The sequence below is a fragment of the Lissotriton vulgaris genome, chromosome 3_1, assembly GCF_964263255.1.
Source record: "Lissotriton vulgaris chromosome 3_1, aLisVul1.2, whole genome shotgun sequence".
In the NCBI taxonomy this organism is placed as follows: Eukaryota; Metazoa; Chordata; class Amphibia; order Caudata; family Salamandridae; genus Lissotriton; species Lissotriton vulgaris.
In genome coordinates, this window is record NC_141689.1 from 2,050,585,903 (window position 1) to 2,050,606,123 (window position 20,221).

Sequence of the window (20,221 nt, forward strand, 5' to 3'; positions counted from 1 at the left end):
GTTGAAGCCACAATATGTTAGGTGGGGGGGGGGGGAGGAGGGGGGGGGGCAAAAATGGCCAGGATACCCTTTGTGTAAAAGTTATTTAAGCTTAAGCGTGAACTGGCTCAAACATCAAATACAAGGCACAGCAAAAGGGAGGTGGGTGGCTGAAACTTACATCCGCACCCAAGGGGTTTATGTCTGGTGGTGTGAATTTGAGAACCCCTTAATGATCTTCTAGGAAGGTCACAGGTGATTTATCATTAACTGTTTAATTCAGGCACACCAACACAGTGCATTCTTTCTCAGAGGCCGTTCTAGTTGTGAACTCCCAAAAATCCACACAACAATCTTTCTACAGTGGAAGCATATTACAATTGTTTGCCTAACAGATCGGGTTTCTTGATATTATCACACATTACACCCATCTCTATATTTCCTAAAACACTCTCCAAATTGGATAACTGTTTAATAGCATCCTAGCACCACATCTTGTTTCAATAAGTATGCCTTTAAACACTACTTTCAAAGTCTATTATAGAATCTTCACGTTCTGTACAGAACCCTCATTGTTTCTGAAGCAATCAATCACAGTTCTCTTTGTAGTTTCCTTAAACAATGGATCTAGCATGTCTGCAGTTGTAACTTCCAGGTTGGAATTTGTGTCCGTGAACCTAACCTTAAAGCTTGAGTACAATTTTCCAAAAAGTCATCTAAGATAGGTGTTTTGAGGCACTATGTTAGAGTACCCCATGTGTTATTCAGTAGAACCAACATTCCAGGACAGGAATGGTTACATACAAGTTGCTGGGATGTAAATCTAACAAAAAGATATATATATGTATAATTTTTTCCTCAGGATAGATGGTTCTGTGTTGGCCAAGGGACTGGTAGACAATGATTGTGACGGGCACAACCACTATAAAAAAAAAAGATGGCATGGTTCATATATGCATATTTACTTTTCTGGGTAATTTTAAGTAGCTCTCTCGCTCTTCACTTCAAAGCTCAGAAAAGGCTGCTCATCTGGAAGACGCACTCAAAGAATCCAGGCAGAAATAAAAACATTTATTAAAAGAAAAAAGTATATGGTTTAATGCGTACTATTTACAGTTTCTGTTCGAAAGTTCATAACAAGATAGATCTTCTCTTTTCATTTGCAATATCTATCTGCTTTCAGTTTAGCTCGCCTGTAGAAAAAAATAACAAATATAATTATCAGAAAAATTTGAGACTACATGCAATCTTCATTTTAACAAGAACGTAATCTGCACCTTTCAACTAAAGTTTAAGATTACATACAGAGCAAGACTTGATTTCCTTGTGAGTCCACATTAATATCTAAGTCTGTATCAGATGTATTTAAGATTTTCAAGACATGTGAATGTATTCCTACTTTTTGTCAAGAATCACAAATGTGTGCATTTCTTCTCTTTTCTCTGCTTCTCACCCATAATACACACTTCACGTCTGCGTGTTTATAGAGAAAGTATCATAATAAGAATAATAAGAACAGTAAGTATAAATCACAGCAACTTGTCATGTTGGGCTCACAAAGCTCACCATGAAAAAAGTCAAATCTGCTCCCAGTTGGTTTGTCGGGAACACGTTTATTAAGCTATGAAAAAGGGACTGGAGTTTTGATAGGAGTGGTGGATAAGTTCACATAAAGGTAAAACAATATTATTTAGATTAGGTGAGGGATTCCTGGTTTACCCTTGGTAAAGTGGCAGACACAATTAGGCCGCCCTCTAATTCCAAATTGTGCATGTGATGCATATGTAGTGAGGAAAATATAATAGTTACATTTTCTAAGCAAACTCTTTTAAAACAAAATTAATGTAATGATTAAAATAACATACAATTCTAATGGAAGTATCAGGAGTTATTTTTTTTAAATGTCCCACACTAAACAATGGGAATTCATTATAAATGTATTCGAGACATGCAACATACTGACCTAAGCACACTCTAAAGTAAACTGGTGGTAGTTAGATACATGTTGCGGGTTCACCCTCATCAAAAATCATGGAGGGAAAGAACATAGGCACCCTATGTGGCTGGCGAGTAATGGGAGCACAGTTGGTGAACACTTAGTGGGTCATCATGCTAAAATGTTATAGCTGGAGACTGTCCTGAAGGTAAAAACTATTATGCGGTGTAAAAGAGGATGATATATCCTGGTAACATACTACTATTTCACGGTGCTGTAGTAGCATCAAACTTAACTGTCATATGGTCCAATAAGGACACTGCCAAAACATAGCAATCAAGATTGCATCTCTTGAAAGCAGCCTAAGCATCAGACCCAATCCCAACTTTTAGAGACTGTTTAGTAACTCCTTCTATGATGCTCCAGAAGTCTCCATACCGTCAGGAAAGTCTTCAACACCAGGCCACATGCCTACGTTGTGGGAAAACATTCAAAATTCCCATTAGTTCCACAAACGAAATGTCTATGGACCTTTTTGCACTATCAAACTTAAGGAGAGAAGTTTGAGAAGGAACATTTTGTGATTGTGGGTTGTTAAGAAGCTCAATTTGTGTTCAATGCAACCCTTTCCTAGATCGTCTTAAGAGCAGATTTGACATGCTAATAGCTGGTGTGATTGGGAACCCTCCAAGCATACCAAATTAAAGTTCTCATAGTTTCCTTTCATAGTATTTAAACAGTATGAACCCAGTTCTGAAAAAACTAAAAAGGACTAGCCCTATTGCTAACACAAAGTAAAGTTCAGAAACACAACGTGGGCAATAACCAAATATAGGCATGTGGTGTTGATGTTTCCATTGATTCAGTGATAAGTAAAAGTTACTTACCTTCAGTAACGATGTATCTGGTAGAGACGATTCTAGCCGCAGATTCCTTAACGTTGAATTATCCCCAGGCGTGAGACTGTATCAGAGAAAATGTTCTTTGCACAGCATTCCTGCACGTGGGGGACATGGGGGGGTACCACGTGACTCCGCCCTGACGTCATCTGCAGACGTGACGTCAGCAAGGTCACATAAGCCTCACCCCGGCGCGCCAACGTCAGTTTTCTTCTGAGAACTTTTCCGCGCCACAAAGCGCAGCCATCACAAACAAAAACTGTGAGGAAATGGGAACAGTGTGCGAAAAAATCTGATAAACAGAAAGGGAAGAAGCGAATGGTGAGGAACAGCACCAGTCGGGGAAGTGCCAGGACCTGTAGCACCGAAATCATAGGAGGGAAGTGCAGAGCACAGCTACAGCGAAGCAACCCTTCAAGCAAATACAACATCCTCCCTGGAGGCAGAAAAGCATGTAAAAAATGTCACAGCAGACAAAGAGGCCTGGAACCACAGTCTATAAACAGTGAAGGACAAGAACTCCAGAAAAGAATAGTAACAACAAATTATCCCAAGACAACACGAGCAAGGAGAGGCGCATCCCCTGTAAAGAGCTAAGGGCAGAGGCCCCAACTCAGAGTACTGCAGAGCAGTCAGAAATTTCAAGGAATGAAAAAGGGAGAAGAGCATGAGTAGGCCTCACACTGGAAGACCAGGGTGCAGGGAAGCAGAAGTACCCATGAACCCCCCCAACCAATCACCAGAAAGGAAGGAGTGGATCAAACAAACGGAACAAAGCATCCCACTAGGGAGGAAGTGAAAGAGGGCACTCGCAGAAGACAAAACCACCCAGAGGCAGGCGAGTGCAGAAGACCAAGCTGAAGGTCCTCGCAGAACGGTGAGGAAGGGCGGGTCGTGAAGGAATCTGCAGCTCGAATCGGCTCTACCAGATACATCGTTGTAAGTAACTCGTACATCTGATAGAGACTACTAGCTGCAGATTCCTTAATGTAGAATAGATACCCTATCCATACCCAGAAGGGAGGAGGGCCTGCGGGAGAGCCTCCCAGTAGGAAGAAACACAGGGCCCCAACAGGGGAAGTGTAATGGGGACAAGAAGGGCGGCCCAGCCCCCACCAAGCAGAAGGAAGCAAGGACGAGGCGAAGGGAGGCCAGGTCATCCCAGGCCATCCCAAGCCCAGCCAATGTACCAGGGAAGTCCGCCAGATAGCCCCAGAGGGACAGACAATGGCAGAGGAGTACCGAGGAAGACAAGAATCACCCCAAAACTCCAAGGAGAAGAGGTAGAAATGGAGGCAAGGCCCTCCACAGGAAAACACACACAGTGAAGGGGACAGCTGAACCGGCCACAGCCTCGAGTCAGTCAAGACAGAACGACTCCACAGTCAGGAAAGGCAGGCGTGAAAAGAAAGACGTAGTCTCGCAAGGCTCCAGCAGAACAAGAGGCAGGAGCACAAATGCCCACGCCAAGGTCCCTGGCCGTTGACCAGAAGAACAGGCGTGCACAGCCGGCAACTGGCAAGTACCGTGAAGCTGAGCACCCAGACCAAGCCGAGCGCAAGCCGAAGGCAAAGGCCAGGGAAATCCAGAACAACCCCTAAAAGGTAGACCGTTCCGGACATAACCGACCCAAGAAAAGAAGTGGGACCAGCCAGAAGAAAAGAGGAGATGAGAAATACGTAGGATGGACTAAAGCCATCAACCAGAACACGGGAAAATACCAGGAAATCCTATCCCACCTGGAACACCAGAAAGAGGACCAGGCCGAAACGCCGGACAAAAAAGGGCGGAATCACCACAGCACAACGCCGCAGAAGGCATGCCAAAGCTGGTCCAGCGATGGAGCGGATACTGAAATGACAGCGGTATACAGCGCCGCCAGGAAAGGCGAGGAACCCGTATGGGGAGTCCAGTCCCTCCCAGTGTAGGACAGAGATACACCATAGCTACAAGTACCCCACTAAGAAACGACCCAAAGAAAACATGAGAACCACTCTTAGGGAAAAAATCCTGCATCAGAGGACAAGAACATAAGGACCTGCGGTTAGAACCACAGACCGCTTATCAATCAGCCAAAAAATGCACAATTACCAAGGGGGGGCTGTACCAGCAGCCAACAGTAGAGAGGGGCCAACCCAGGGACCCCAAAGGCACGGCAAACCACACAGACAGGTTAATCAAAACACCACATTCCAGGAAAAAGGTGGGGTAATACCTCCCATCAATCCCCGGAGGATCAACAAGCCAAGCTTACAGAGGGAGACGAGGACGGAATCCCGCAAGGAGACGTTGAATGGCGGAGTTTGCGTGGGTGTTAAACAAAAGAACCCCATCAAAGGGCAGGTCAACCAGACGCTCCCTAATATTTTCAGGAAAAACACCATCCCGCAGCCATGCATGGCGACAGAGAGCCACAGAGCTGGCCATAGCGCGTCCGAGAGCATCAGAAACATCTAAGGCCGCACGGAGAATAAACGTGGCCAACTCCTGACCATCCAACACCGCCCTTGGGGCCATGGCAAAGGGCGATGCCGCAGTCGGAATCGGCGGCTCCTGGCTTCTGAGGTAGGGGACTGTAGCAGGGATTCCGCTCCTACACAGAACTGTGCATAGAGACCTGGAACCTCAGTGAATTAGGGTGTGCCAAAACTCACCTTAGTAACCAATCTCCCCTACCAGACTAGCAATCAGTGTCTCATTGGTTCTTCCATAACACCAATGATTAGACAACCCAGAACAAGGAACTTAAAATACCTCAGGCAATGTGGAACACATGAACACTCTTTCGTTATACTCTCATACCAGTCCAAAACAGGGAGTAAATAGATACACGTGCAAGTTTGAAATATTTATTTCTAATGCAGTGTTCTCATGCGCAGTATTTTAGCTAATACAAGCAGAAATATTATAAGCAACAAGATTATCAGCATAGTTACTATTCCATAAAATACAAAAGGGAGAAAGCATGTTACAATGCTAAATGGAAATGGTTAGAATACACCCATATCTCACCCTCCCTTGCTAGTAGGTTATTTTATATCTACAGAAGGTCTCTTGGGATTACAAGGGTGGCCCCATAACTTTGGTCCTAGCAGAAATGGATCACATCAGTTTCTGCACCAGCTCTCTGCATACAAATGTTCTCCAAGTGTGTGTGATCATGCCTATGCAGTGCATTATTAAACGCGCCAAAATCAGAGGTGGCCACAGCTGCATATATGTTATGTCTAGAACGTGCGCTGATCAGTCCGAACAACAATCACGGTGTTGAAATAACCTTGAAGGCCTCGGCACTCACTGTTCAGACAAAGCTTACCAGGCAAGGCTGGTAATATAGAAAAACATTATTCTCGTGTGAAGCAAAACACTCTGCTAACTCTAAACGTTTATAATAATGTGTGCGGTGTGCAAAGGCAGCAGAAAGGAAAAATGTCAATTAAACTTTTAATAATCTCATGCCAACTTAACACAGTGTAAATGCAAGGCTCATCCCCATGACAGGACGGATGCTGGGACGACACCGACCTGGACAAGCGGGCAGAGAGCAATTCATTCGGCGCTCCCGCAGGGACTATGATTTGTGATGCCGACAAGCGACGCAGTCCATGGAGTCATGGTGCTCGCTCAAACACCACATGCAGGTAGGGCGAGGGTCCGTCGCCGACATCTGATGTGCACAAGAAGTACACATCTTGAAGCCCGAAGGCATTCGCACACTGTTCCTCAATGCAAAGCGTGAAAAGAAGGCCTGAAAACAGGCCAGGACACGATCCGGATCCACGTTGCATGTGGAAAAGAGAAAAAACGGACTCAGCGCGCCAGGGTGGGGCTTATGTGACCTTGCTGATGTCACGTCCACGGACGACGTCTGGGCGGAGTCACGTGGTACCGTCCACCCGGCGTGCAGGGATGCTGTGGAAAAGAACATTTTTCCAGATCTAGTCTCACGCCTGGGGATAATTCTACGTTAAGGAATCTGTGGCTAGTAGTCTCTATCAGATTTATGTATCTGTACACAGCATATTTAGCAGAAATAAAAAAAATAGGAAATTAAGCATTAAGCCAATAAGGATGCAATTTAAACCTGGTTTCTACAGGCTGTACACATGTGCTTAAGCACATTATCTTTAGATTTAAGTGAAGAAAACATCTTCACTTCCAGCCAAACCAAAAGTGTCTGACAAAGTAGTGAGTATCTTCGTGATGGAGGACCTTGTCAAGTTCAACACTGGATGAAAATAAGGGCACAATGGGAGGTAAACTTTGTAGGATTACTGGAATATGCTCAACTATTGTGCAAGTTTTTACTTACCCTGCACTGAAAATCATGTGAACACTCTGAATCTTTGTATTTGACTTATGAAATCAAGATACTTTCAGAGGGAAAAAAAGTTAGTAGATGGATAAACAATATGCTAAATAGATTGCAAAGCAACTATTTAAATTAGTATTTTAAGTTATATAACAAAAGGCAGCAAACGTCTAAGCATGAAATTACAAACATGATTTTAGAAAAGCGAAGGTGTGGGAATGACGCGCACTGCAGAGAATGCAAACAATTAAAAGACCTGATTTAGAGTTTGGCAGAATGATTACTCCATCATGCTTTGATGAGTGAACCTCGAATAAAGCATTATTTGACTTGATTACTCCATCACAAATATGACTGATATATCATCTGCTGTATTACAAGTGCATTGTATTTAATGGCACTTGCAATACGGATGACGAGATAGCCGTCACGTTTGTGATGGAGTTCCCTGTTGTCTGAACTCTACACTAGGCCCTAGTGCCAAACTTAAATGTTTGTTTAATATAGCTGAAAACGAGAGAGAAATAAAAAGTAACAACAAGATGAACTGTACAGACAGGCGGGAATTGGGGCCACATGCATCAAAGAAGCATTTTGCGATTACCAAATAAGGATTTTTACAGAATCGCTATTTGGTAATCACAAAATGCTATGTATGCAATGAATCGCCAAAGATTTAGCGATTCCTTAATATTAACAAATAGCGATTCGCTAAATAGATAATCGCTATTAGGCAATACTACTCCATTCGTTCCTATGGGCCTAGAATGGATTTGCATTAGCTAATTTGTCACTAACCATTTGGTAATCACAAACTAGGAAATGCAAAGCCAAAGGTGCCCAAGAGCCTAAGGCCCCCTGAAGAACCCCCCACCCACCCAAAACAAGCATTGGCATAGCCAATAGGTCTCTCTTTTGGGACCTTATAAGTATTTAGTTATGCAGCACAATATCCTTGGTGGAGTCAACATTAACTATTGCAACGGCTACACACGTATAATGTCCCAAAGGCGAGACCTATTGGCTATGCCAATGCTTGCGACTACTTTGTCAGTGCAGAATAAGCCAAATGCGCTCAACGACCTCACTACCGGATGTCTAGGTGGCTGAAAAACAGCATCCAGATGTGATCTACAGTGTTCTGAATAGCCCACAAATGGCGGTGCGGCGATCCCCTCTCCCCTTGCCTCCCGGTGGTGTGGGGGCGTGATCTCCCGGCACCCAATGGTTACGCGGGAAGTGTGTGCCACACCACCGGTTGGCCGACGCCTAATCCCTGACTCGGAGGCTTGATGCAGACTTCCGGGTCAAGAGGGCGGGCGTCGAGGGTTGAGGGGAGGGGGCGGCCCGCCCCCTCCCCGCGTCCCTGGGAATAAAGAAGGGGGGAGCGCTCAGTTGGCCCTTGTCGCCTGACGCTCCCCCACACTGGTCGTGCCCCGCGCTCGGGGCCTCCTAATTTTCTGTTTTCTTTTTTCAGATCAAGGATTGCTGACTGGAGTGTGTGGTAGCGCGACGTTCGAAGTAGACAAACGGAGGTTGCCGAAAAAAGATCGAGGACGGTGGATCTGTAGAGTGCAGGACACGCAAGTCATCGACAGTAAGAGGAAGCGGGGGGCTTGCATTTCATCGCTTCGTGTGGCCGCCGGGTGGGTCTACGTTACAGTTTGGCCACCCCTAACATTCGGAGTAGCCAGTGTTGCAGTCGCTGTTGCGTGGTGCTTATAGCCCCTTGCACATCCTCCGTCTCATAAAGGTACAGGGCGCATTGGTGGCGAATCTGATCTGTGAGCGACTTGAGCAATAGTAAGAATGCCAGGAGCTAAAGCTAGGGGGTCAAAGATGGAGTTGATGTTTCAGGCCATGATGCGTAATATGAATGCCATGGACAAAAGATTGGGTTCGGTTGATGGCCTAGAGGCCCGTATGATGAAAAGAATGGATGAGATCGAAGGCCTGTACGGTATGCCTAAGCGGCAGATTGACGCGCCTTTACCGGAGGGGGATTCCGATTCCTCGCTGAAGAAGGGTAAGGCTAAACGGCCAAGGCACAATGCTTCTGCTCCTACAACGGTGGCGGTGCCCGCTACCCCGGAGCCGGTATTCCCGGCCCCCTTGCAACCCGCTCCCGCATTGCCAGCAGGGGACAATCCTGTCGGGCCGGCGCCATCTGCCCCTGATGGCACGCTCCCATCGCCCCCAGTGCCGGCACCCTTGACCCCGGCTGCACCGGTGGTGCCGGCAGCAATACCGGATTGTGACACTCAGATCCCTCCTGAATTAACGGCCCAGATAGCGGCGATACTGCCGTGGCTACAGAAAGGGGGTATGATGCCCTCAACGTTGGATCATGCCGCGGAGGCGGCAAAATGGTGGAGAAGATTAGGGCGGGAACAGTTAGAAGTGCGGTTCCGGCCTCTGATTCTCCTTCTTCTGCAGGTTTGGATGCCGCTCGACCGAACGGAAGCGATACAGGAACAGCCCCAGCGCCGGTAACGGTAAGGAGGTAGCCTTGCCACTTTTAGGAGACGGGACGATTCCGTCTCGTAGTGAGGATTTAGGGCAACATGTTTCCCGAGCGGTGAAAGAGATGATTTGGGCGGGAAAGTACATATATATATATTCTCTTTGCTGTTAGACAATAGGGAAATGGAAAATGCCAAAATACAAAAAGAATGGATGCACCCTAGCGAATGGAGAGTACAGTGTGCGAAGTTTAGGGTGGAGGAAACACTGAGCAATTGGATCAGGGCCTTCTCCATTCTTACAGCTATCACTGTTGAACGCCCTCCAAACGTGCAGGCGGCAATGGCGTGCTATCAGAGCAGGATTGTGGGTTGGAACGAGCAATATGCCGGGGACGCATGGAAAGAATATGACGTGAATTTCAGAAAGTCGAAGGAGTTTGACTCGTCCTTATCATGGGACAAGGTGGACTCATTGTCCTGGCATAAGCAGTTCGGGGGGGGGGGGCACGGCCCCACTCAGCAGGTGACCGTAGCCAACGTGTTCCCTGCAAGGACCCAGCAGCCCTTTCGGGCGGCACCGGGGAATGAGTTCACAGGGAAAGGTAGGGGGGGGCGGGGAAAGAAAAGGTGTGTGTTGGGATTTCAACAAACGCTCCTGTACTAGACCAGCCGGCACTTGTAGATTCAGACATGCATGTGCAATCTGTGGTCACACCTCTCACCCCGAGACAACATGCAGGAAAAATGGTAACCAGAATCAGAGAGGGGGAAAGAAACCTGAATAGGGCAGGGAGTCCGGTTAACCCCTCCCCGGTTAACGTTCTGGCAATGATTCCATGGCTGAACAGATACCCAGACCACGGCGCAGCTGCGTTATTGCAGGAAGGTTTCTCCCAAGGTTTCCGGATCCCGGCCGAGGGACACATTGGCAGTACGGTGCGCACTGCAGGAACCAGTTATCCGTACAACAGAATCCTGCTGTAGTTCTGGCTAAGATTCGAAAAGAACTGTCCCTGGGCAGGATAGCGGGGCCATTACGGGAAGTCCCAGTGCCGAATTTTGTCTGTTCACCATTCGGTGTAGTCCCCAAGAAAGAGAAGGGCGATTTTAGATTGATCCACAACTTGTCGGCACCAAGAACGGTGTCCGTGAATGATGCGATAGACGAATCAATTTGCAGTGTGAAATATGCCTCCTTTGATCAGCAGTTGAATTATTGCGGGGATTGGGGCGGGGCACTCTCATGGCCAAATCTGATATTGAATCCGCCTTTCATTTGTTGCCGGTGCATCCTTTGGATCATCACTTACTTGGTTTCGCTTTTGAAGGAAAGTTTTATATGGACAAATGTATGCCGATGGGTTGCTCGATCTCTTGTGCGTACTTCGAGACTTTCAGTTCCTTTCTTGAATGGGTCATAAGACAGGCCACGGGCCACAAGCAGGTTATGCATTATTTGGACGACTTCCTATTCTGGGGAGCGGCGGGGACTTCAGAGTGTGCCTGGGCATTGCAGGAATTTTGCGTGCTCATGAAGGCTTTCGGGGTACCGCTAGCGCCTGGGAATACGGTTGGTCCGACCACTTGTTTGGAGTTCTTGGGCATCGAAATTGATTCTCTGGAGGGGTGCTTTAGATAACCCACAAGCAAAGTATCGAAGTTCAGGGCGGCATTGCGCCAGTGCCTTCAGAAGGAGAAAGTTACATTGCAGCAGCTACAGGAGACGGTGGGCCAATTGAACTTTGCATTGCGAGTTATCCCAATGGCACGCCCCTTCTCTCGGTCGATTGCTCAGGCCATGAAAGGTTTGAGGGAGAAGCATCACCGCACTAGACCGTCAGCAGAGGTTCGCCAGGATATGCGGATATGGGTAGCATTCCTGGAGGATTTCAATGGCAGAGTAGTGTGGCCGCCCCCCCCGCGTCATCGGCAGAGTTGGGTTTATGGACCGACGCTGCTGGTAGCGTGGGCTTTGGCGCCATCCTGGGCTCCAGGTGGGTCGCCCAGAAATGACCCGACGAGTGGAGATCATGGGGATTAACCACCAACATCGGTTTCCTGGAATTGTTCTCGATATGGGTGGCATTGATGGTCTTTCCGGCGGACCTGAGCAATAGGTCAGTGGTGTTCTGGTCGGACAACATGAGCGTGGTAGAATGCATTAACCAGCAAGCGGCACGGTGCCCATTCATACTGCGCTTAGTGAAGGAGATTGTGCTACAATGTTTGAAATGGAACATGACCTTCAGAGCCAAACATGTGCCATGTATTTTCAATAATGCAGCTGATGACCTTTCTCGCTTCAAAATGCAGGTGTTCAGGGAACAGCTCCATGCAGCGGACCCATCGCCAGCACCTTTCCCGGTTGCTCTCTGGCGGATTGGTGCCCCAGACTACCGTACCTCGTGGCATCTAGCCTAGCCCCACAGACCAGAACAGCATACGAAGGGGCGTTCTTGTCTTACTGTACTTTCCTTGGGCAGGGTTGGGAGAATAACTGGGCACGTGAGGACAGTTTTGTTGCATACCTAGAGCTGATGCACAGGGAAGGGCACTCGGTGGCAGCCGCAAACAGACACAGAGCTGCTGTTTCATTCTTTGCTCAGGCCAGGGGCGTGAGGGACCCTACTAACACGTTTGTAGTGCGCAAAGTGTTGAGGGGCTGGCGTCGCATTCAGGGGCACTCGACAGATTCGAGAAAGCCCATTGGGCTGGTCCGGCTTACGGCCCTGTTGTTAGCTCTTCCTGATGTCTGTAGTTCCCCTTGGGAGGTGCTGCTTTTCAAGGTGGCGTTCACGCTAGCGTTTTATGGGGCCCTGAGATTAGGCGAGCTAGTAGCTGCGTCCAAGGTGGACAAAGAGGGTGGCCTACAAGTGGCCGGTGTAGGGATCCATGCCGACACCATTTGTGTGACGATTCAAAGATCGAAGACCGACCAGGAGGGAAAGGGGGAAACAATAGTGCTTCACCGTGCTCGGACCAACCCTTGTTGCAGTCTCACATGTAGGGACTTTTAGAAGGCAGCGGGACGGGACGCCCGGAGGGGCACTATTGTGTCACGTGGATGGTACTCCTTTAACTAGGTATCAGTTTAGGAAGGTCCTGGGCTTAACTATTGCAAAGGCAGGCTTGGATCCCGCGGAATTTGGCTCCCATTCTTTTGGAATCGGGGCAGCAACTGAAGCAGTGGCAAGTGGACTCCCAGCCGAAAAGGTTAAAAGGATTGGGAGGTGGTCCTCGGAGTGTTACAAACGCTATGTAAGTGTTGGCATGTTGTGACAGAGCTGGATGACTCACGCTTGTATCTCTTGGTTGTGCAGTTTCTCGAACCTGTCACGCGGGAGAGGAACTTGCCGTTAGTCGGCAGAAGACACCATCATCACAACAAAAGCATCAGGAAGATCATCGGACGTTGGTGATTTGGGTTGTGGGCCACTCTTATGTTAGGCGTGCAAAAACTGTATTTCTTTCAGGTTACAGGGTGAGAAGGGTGCAAGAGGAGGGGTTCTCCATCTCATTCTTCGGGAGGGGAGGCCTGGGTATTCGGCAGTTCAGGGATTACTTTCTGGAATTATTGTCGCAGCAACCCGCCCCCCGTGACCAAACTGGGGAGACGCATCCTGATAGATGAAATCATATCCACTGCGGGGTGGGTGTCTAGGACTTGTCTGGGTTGCATGGTAGTCTGGTCTCAACTTATTCCACGTTGGCAGTGGCGAGGGGGGGCGGACTCGGTGAAGGCGCTGAATCACTCGGTAAAGAGGGTCAACACGCAGTTGGACAAATTGTTTCGAGCCCTCCGGTTGCAGACGATTCCTCATGGGTCAATTTGGGGAGAGCATTTCTACCTCCGGGACGGGGTGCATTGGACTGAGGCTGGGAATGTTTTGTGGTCAGATAACATTTTAGCTTGGCTAGAGGGTTATGCGAAGGGGACATGACCTTTCTGAGGAGTAGGAAGGGGGGAGGCCAGATCGTCGGATAACAATGCTGGCCTGTGGCGGTAAGGTCATAACGTGAGCAGCTATTTTAAGGTCTTAGGGGCGGCATCATCCTTTGGAGGTGTCCGCCCAGGGGGAGGAGGGGTCACTGGCCCCTCTAGAACTTCAGGGGCAGCTGGTAACGCAAGTTAGGGCCCTCCTTCACTGGTCAAATGAAGTTCACGGGGTGGACCGAGTAATTAACGGGCTCGGCTGCATGGGTGGACCGAGTAATTAACGGGCTCGGCTGCAGGGGTGTACCGAGTAAGTAACGGGCTCGGCTGTAAGGGTGAACCGAGTAATTAACGGGCTCGGCTGCAAGGGTGGACCGAGTAATTAACGGGCTCGGCTGCAGGGGTGGACCGGGTAATCAACGCACCTACGTAAGGGCGCAGCTTGTAAGACCTGACACCGGTTAGCGACCTTGCCATATTGACATAAATGTTAGCATGCAAAAATTTTCAGATGAGGATGTTAGATTCGGTTAGGAAACAAGCTGTATTAGAATCTTGTTAAGGCTAGCCGATCACAATTGTCGATATAAATGTATCTAAATGTGTCTGAATATTTTTGCATAAAAATTGTATATTTTGTTTAACAATCTTTTATTATTTTGTATCTTAATAAATACGGCCGGGGTGTTTTGTGACCCCCCGCCTTCCAAAGACAAATCCTGTTCCGTTTTCTTGTGTTCTGGGTTGTTGTGGGCATACAGGGAGAGGGGCGGTAGCCGTCACTGACCATGCTTGTATCAGCAGGAGATGCCTGATGAGTCATGCTGGGAGCTTGTGATCCGCAGACCCCCTGCCTGTCTCCTGTTCTGACAGCACCCGGAGGTGGCCAGGCTGACTGACACAAAGCCTTCTCTGGGGCCTGCCAGCACGGCAGAGCACGCCTGATCGCACACGCACACACACAGGCAGTACTTGTGTGCACTGACGGCCAAGCTGGTCATGTTACTGTCAGGACATCCTCTCCTGCGTGGGAGTAAATGGTTAACATTGTACGGTGCGCACAGTGGGCCATTGTTCGCCAGCCCTTGGAGTTCGGGAGATAAGTTTCCTCAAAATGTTTAAATAGTCTACACGAACAACTAAGATGTCAGTAATGAGAGGGTATGTCTGGTAGAAACTGTCTCCATCCTCACCAGGACTGGAGTAGAGGGAGGCAGGACCCCCCAACAGATACCCCCACCCCACTGACCGCCTTATGCCCCTCCTGGCAGGGGTGGGGTCTGCAGGGCGAGACCCCTGACCCCTGAAAGTGCACCCACCAGGGCAGGAAGGAGAAATGTGTTAAGAAGCAGAAACCGGTGGGACGAGGAACCTCAAATGATATCAATAATGCGCTTTTTATTGATTTACACTAGGAGTGAAGATGAGAATAGGAAAGATGGGGAAGGGAGCGAGGGAAAGTGGATTCAGAGAAGGGAGAGGGAGGAGGCAATGGGACAGGAGAGGGGCAAGGGTAGAGGGGAGAAGCCAGAGGATGAGAGATGGGAATAAGGGGAGCGAAGAACGAGTGTGGGGGAGAGAGGGACACACACACTCACAGAGTGGAACCGAGGGGAGCAGAAACACGAGCGTCAGGAAAGACCCAGAAACAAAGAGTAGAAGGAGAGACAAGAAGAAACAATTGAAAAACTGGAAAGAGTCGGCGATAGAGAGCAAGAAACAAAAGGAAAGAAAGAGGAACAAGGGCGGGACCTCGGAAGAATGAGAGAGGGAGGGGAAAAGAGAGAGGGAGGGGAAAAGAGAGAGGGAGGGGAAAAGAGAGGGAGGGGAAAAGAGAGAGGGAGGGGAAAAGAGAGAGAGAGGGGAAAAGAGAGAGAAAGGGGAAAGAGAGAGAGAGGGGACAAGAGAGAGAGAGGGGACAAGAGAGAGAGAGAGGGGACAAGAGAGAGAGAGAGAGAGAGACCACTGACAAATTGAGAGAGAGCTAGGGAAGGAGAGAGAGAGAGAGAGAGAGAGAGAGAGAGAGAGAGAGAGAGAGAGAGAGAGAGAGAGAGAGAGAGAGAGAGAGAGAGAGAGAGAGAGAGAGAGAGAGAGAGAGAGAGAGAGAGACAAGCAAGGGAGGGACCACTGACAAATTGAGAGAGAGCTAGGGAAGGAGAGAGAGAGGGAGAGCTAGGGAAGGAGAGAGAGCTAGGGAAGGAGAGAGAGAGAGAGAGGGAGAGAGAGAGAGAGAGGGAGAGAGGGGGAGAGGGGGAAGGAGAGGGAGAGGGAGAGGGAGAGGGAGAGGGAGAGAGAGAGAGAGAGACACACACAAGGGACAGACCTAAAGAGGGGGGATGAGGAGATAGGGGGATGGTGAAATAGGGAGGGACTACAGAAGAATGGCAGAGAGGACCACGAGGCGGGGTGAGGGGTCTGGGTGGAGGGGGTTGTAGAGAGAGGCAGACAAAATTAAGAAATCTAGTGAAAGCAGAAATATTGAGAATAAACAAGAGAGTATACGCGTTGGGGGCTGGTGAGGGATGAGAGAAATACGCATGGACATGTGTGTGGTGAGATGGGGAAACACTGCCTGTAAAGCTCTAGCAGAATGTGCAAATAGATGAATAAAGCAGAACCACACTAAAGTGAATAAATCGAGATAATTTGCAATCAAGCCCGGCTTTGAAAGTGGTGCAGGCGTGAGCGCCCGGTGCTGCTAAAGTGAAGGCACATAGGTTTCAAATTAACTCAGACGCGGCATGGGAGGGGCAGAGGAGCGTTGAGAGAGCACTGAAAGGAAAATGAAGCCGACGAGAAGGGAGTGGGAGAAGGGAGGGGGATTCACATGCTGTAAGGCTTAATGAGCCATTACAGAAAGCCAGATGGCAGATGTCCATGCGCACGTAACCGCACCCTTGAGGCCAGCAAAAGCCTTTGGTAGCACTTTGAAAACCCAGCTAATTGTCTCGCCAGAGCAACGCATGCGCTGGCTCAGGAGAGACTTAAATGTGCACATGTAAAGCACACTTGGCACTTTGAAAAATACATTTTTGTGCACTTTTCAAAATTTGCACATGGTAATAGCATTCATCTAAATGCACAGTTTGCATTTAGAAAATGCTTGGCACATGTGCTAAGGGAATCGCAATTTGGGATTACAGATTCCCTATTTGTAGTCGCAATGTAGGTAATCACTTTTTTTTGCGTTTACCAAAAATTATGACTTCAAATACATCTTGAAAGGCTATTTTGCATTCGGAAATGGCCGAAATGACCGATTCGCACCGTTTGCAAATGCAAAATTGTTTGATACATGTGCCCCCTAGTTTTGAAGATTAAGGTAGACACATTCCAACAAGTATACTAATCACAAAGATCTGTAATGCAAAGTTACACTGAGGAGCACAGTTCAAAGGTAGACCCGGAAATTGTGTGTGCATACGGCAGAAGAATACTTTAATCTTCGATGGTAGGACTTACAATGGTAAAATAATTACTGAGCTTCTTGCTCTAAGGTAAGATGTCTTTGATACCAAAGTGGAAACGGGTCTCTCTCAGGATGTAGCATATGAACTAACAATGCTAATGGGTTTGTTGAATCCAAAATGCTTTCATATTTGACAGTGGATAAAATGTGTGTTTCAGACCGTTTTTTACTCTCCAAAAAGAGTGAAAGTGAGTTTATTCAATTATTTTCAGACAGTGCTCAAAACTGCAATGTTATCAAGCATTCAAAACTTGAGGATTACATCTCAAGTCAAAGCTCTTGGTTCCAAATGGTTCCATATTGAAGCATAGAGAAAGAATAATCACAATTTTGTTTCCAAGTGAAAATGGCTCTATGCATTCTTTGAAATGTGCAGACCTATAGAGAATGTGAAAAATGTATAAGCGCAAGCTGATATGCAGTCCACAATAGAATAAATCTACTAAAGGGAAGAAGAGTGCCATTAGTTCATGTAATTGTCAGACAAGGGAGTGAATCCCAACTAAGCAGTGACCAGTAACCTTTGTACTAGTACATTAAATAAGACAGATGGCACAGAAACAAGTATCTCCACCCTGCTCATTATACATTGCATCTGGAGAGGGATTCGTTCTGTGAACTGTACATTGTAGGAAAACAAGTTGGAAACTCGAGGCTGGCATTTCAAGTTTGGACAACATTCCAGGGTCTAGCATATGAAAACCTATGAATTAATGCATGCTGAATATCTAAAGAGTCATCTTTTTGAGAAGTTTTTTGTGAGCCTGCACAAATGTGGTGAGTAACATACAACGTTTATTTCTGGACCAAAACTGCGTCCCATTTCCTTTACTTGATGAGCACCACACTTATTTGGGTAGATTTCAGTTTTAAAAGCACATTACCTGTCCAGCAATGTTTCATGGAAACTGCCTTCTTTCCTGGCTTTTTTAAGTTCCTTGCTATCTTCTTTGCTCACTTTAAGCTTGCGGTCTTGAAAGCTCTGAAACTTCTTTCTGAAAAGTAATTGCAGCAAATTAAACTTTCTAAACTGATTGATGTGCAATTATTAAAATAATGTCAGTGTATCAAGCGGCAGAATCTAGAGCTGTGGACTGTGTCTCAGTGTTAATCGACATTATACATCTGGTAAATGATGGAAAACACCCGAATGGTAAGATGTTGTTCTAAGGGTAAAACAGTTAGTATTGCTTGGTTCACATTTAACAGCTGAGCAAAGTTTGAACATATGGTCAAATCCATCCATAATAAGGAAGGCCTTGCCCAGTTGTTTTGCCGAGCTGCACAATATTCTGTAAACAATATATGTGATTTTTTTTTTTTACTTTCTTGAATTTTTCTCAATAGGAGAAACCTGATTTTTATTCAGTGCAACCTGTTCAATATGCTCTGGAAATACAACAAGAGCCAAAGGAAATAAAATAATCAGCCACACGCCACATCAGTAAAGTAAATTGTATTTATATATTACATCAGGGGTATTGCTTCTGTCCCTCATCAAGTTATATGCAGTAATACCTGCACAAATTACGTTTTGCTCAAGGTTATTTATTTTTTCTTGATTTTGGAAGGCACTCATGCAACACATGGACATACTAGAGCAATTCACAGTACGCTTCATGTAATTAAAATAGGCAATTTCCATTCACCACTACCCAAAGTGGATGGAAGCATTTAGGGCAAGCAATAGCTATTTTACCTACATTGGCCAAAGACCAAAGTGCAACTGGTGCATCTATAAGCGATCTAGCAGCCATTTCAGACCAAATGTTAATGTGTGCAGAAGGTATCTAAGCCAGGTGTCTCCAACTCAACGATCGCAAGCTATCAGTAGCTCGCAGCCAGCTTCAGAGTAGCTTGCAGCACTAAGTTAATTTTTAAACAAGCACAGGGTCGCAGTTTCCTTTTAAAGGCAAGAGAAGGGAAGGGAAGGCTATGTTTATTTACTCTAGTATCATCAGGCTGAACATAACAGGGCCTGATATTAGGCAGGACTCAGTCAGCTTCATGACCCAGAGTGGGGCTCAGAGGCGAATAACTGAAGCACCAAGGAATTTTACTCTGAAATAAAAGTGCTCACCAACTCAATCTTGGAACATTGGAACAAAATGTTTCTGAATACTTTTAAATGGAAGAAAATTAAAATGAGTTAACTTCTCATTTTATTTTTCTCTTTTCTTCTTTTCAAAGTGTGGCATTTACAAACTGCAGGCATATTGCTCCCAGTGGCTAGTAGACACTGTGCCGTATTTATGACTGAGCGGTACAAAAGGGGGTGGTGATGGACGGAGCATCTGAACCAATCAAACACTCACACCCAGTCACAGATCAGGGTTTAATCCATCACCGTTCTTTAGCCCACTCTGCCACCCCAGTTCAGACATGGCCATATGCAAATCAGTCTGACTCTGTGCCTCATGGGAACAGTCCAGCCCGAACTGCCAAGCCATGCCTTCCCTGGACCGAAAACAAGCTTTCTAGGGCCGGTTTCTGGCATTCCAGCCGTCTTCAGCCAGGCTTGCTTGAATCCAGTGGCAAAGTGAGCAAAGGACTCATGTATGAGCATACCCTGCCAACTTATGGCGAACAAAGCGGTTCAAAAGGGGGTGGTGAAGGACGGAGCATCTGAACCAATCAAACACTCCCACCCAGTCAACATATCTGGGTTTAATCCATCACCGTTCTTTAGCCCACTCTGCCACCCCAGTTCAGACATGGCCATATGCAAATCAGTCTGACCCTGTGCCTCATGGGAACAGTCCAGCCTGAACTGCCAAGCCATGCCTTCCCTGGACCGAAAACAAGCTTCCTAGGACCGGTTTCTGGCATTCCAGCCGTCTTCAGCCAGGTCCTAGGATGCTTGATTCCGGACATGGCTTGGCAGTTCGGACTGGACTGTTCCCATGAGGCACACCGTCAAGTCTGATTTGCATATGGCCATGTCTGAACTGGGGTGGTGTGGAGTGCAAAAAAACGATGGATTTTGGCACAGATCTCTGTACTGGGGTGAATGTATGACATTGTTCTGCATTCTGTCCATCAACTGTTATTTTTGCATTTGTCACCCCGAGTGGGATGGGTATGCTCAGACATGAGTCCCATGCTCTCCACACCACTGGAGTCAAGCTATCCTGGCTGAAGACGGCTGATAGCCAGAAACCGGTCCTAAGATGCTTGATTTGGGTCCAGGAAAGACATGGCTTGGCAGTTTGTGCTGGACTGTTCCC

At 47.2% G+C, this 20,221-nt stretch overlaps 1 protein-coding gene across 2 annotated transcripts in view; it reads right to left on the reverse strand.

Annotated features, from left to right (window-relative positions):
* Window positions 1-1,029: 1,029 nt before the first annotated feature.
* FRG1 (FSHD region gene 1) overlaps window positions 1,030-20,221 on the reverse strand; it is a 178,568-nt gene continuing 159,376 nt past the window's right edge. For both annotated transcript variants that reach the window (XM_086962562.1, XM_086962563.1), the window contains exons 9-10: window positions 17,879-17,989; window positions 1,030-1,172 (exon numbers count right to left, since the gene is read on the reverse strand). In XM_086962562.1, the coding sequence (XP_086818688.1) occupies window positions 1,136-1,172; window positions 17,879-17,989 (148 nt within the window). In that variant the 3' untranslated portion in view covers window positions 1,030-1,135. The remainder of the gene's footprint in view (window positions 1,173-17,878; window positions 17,990-20,221) is intronic.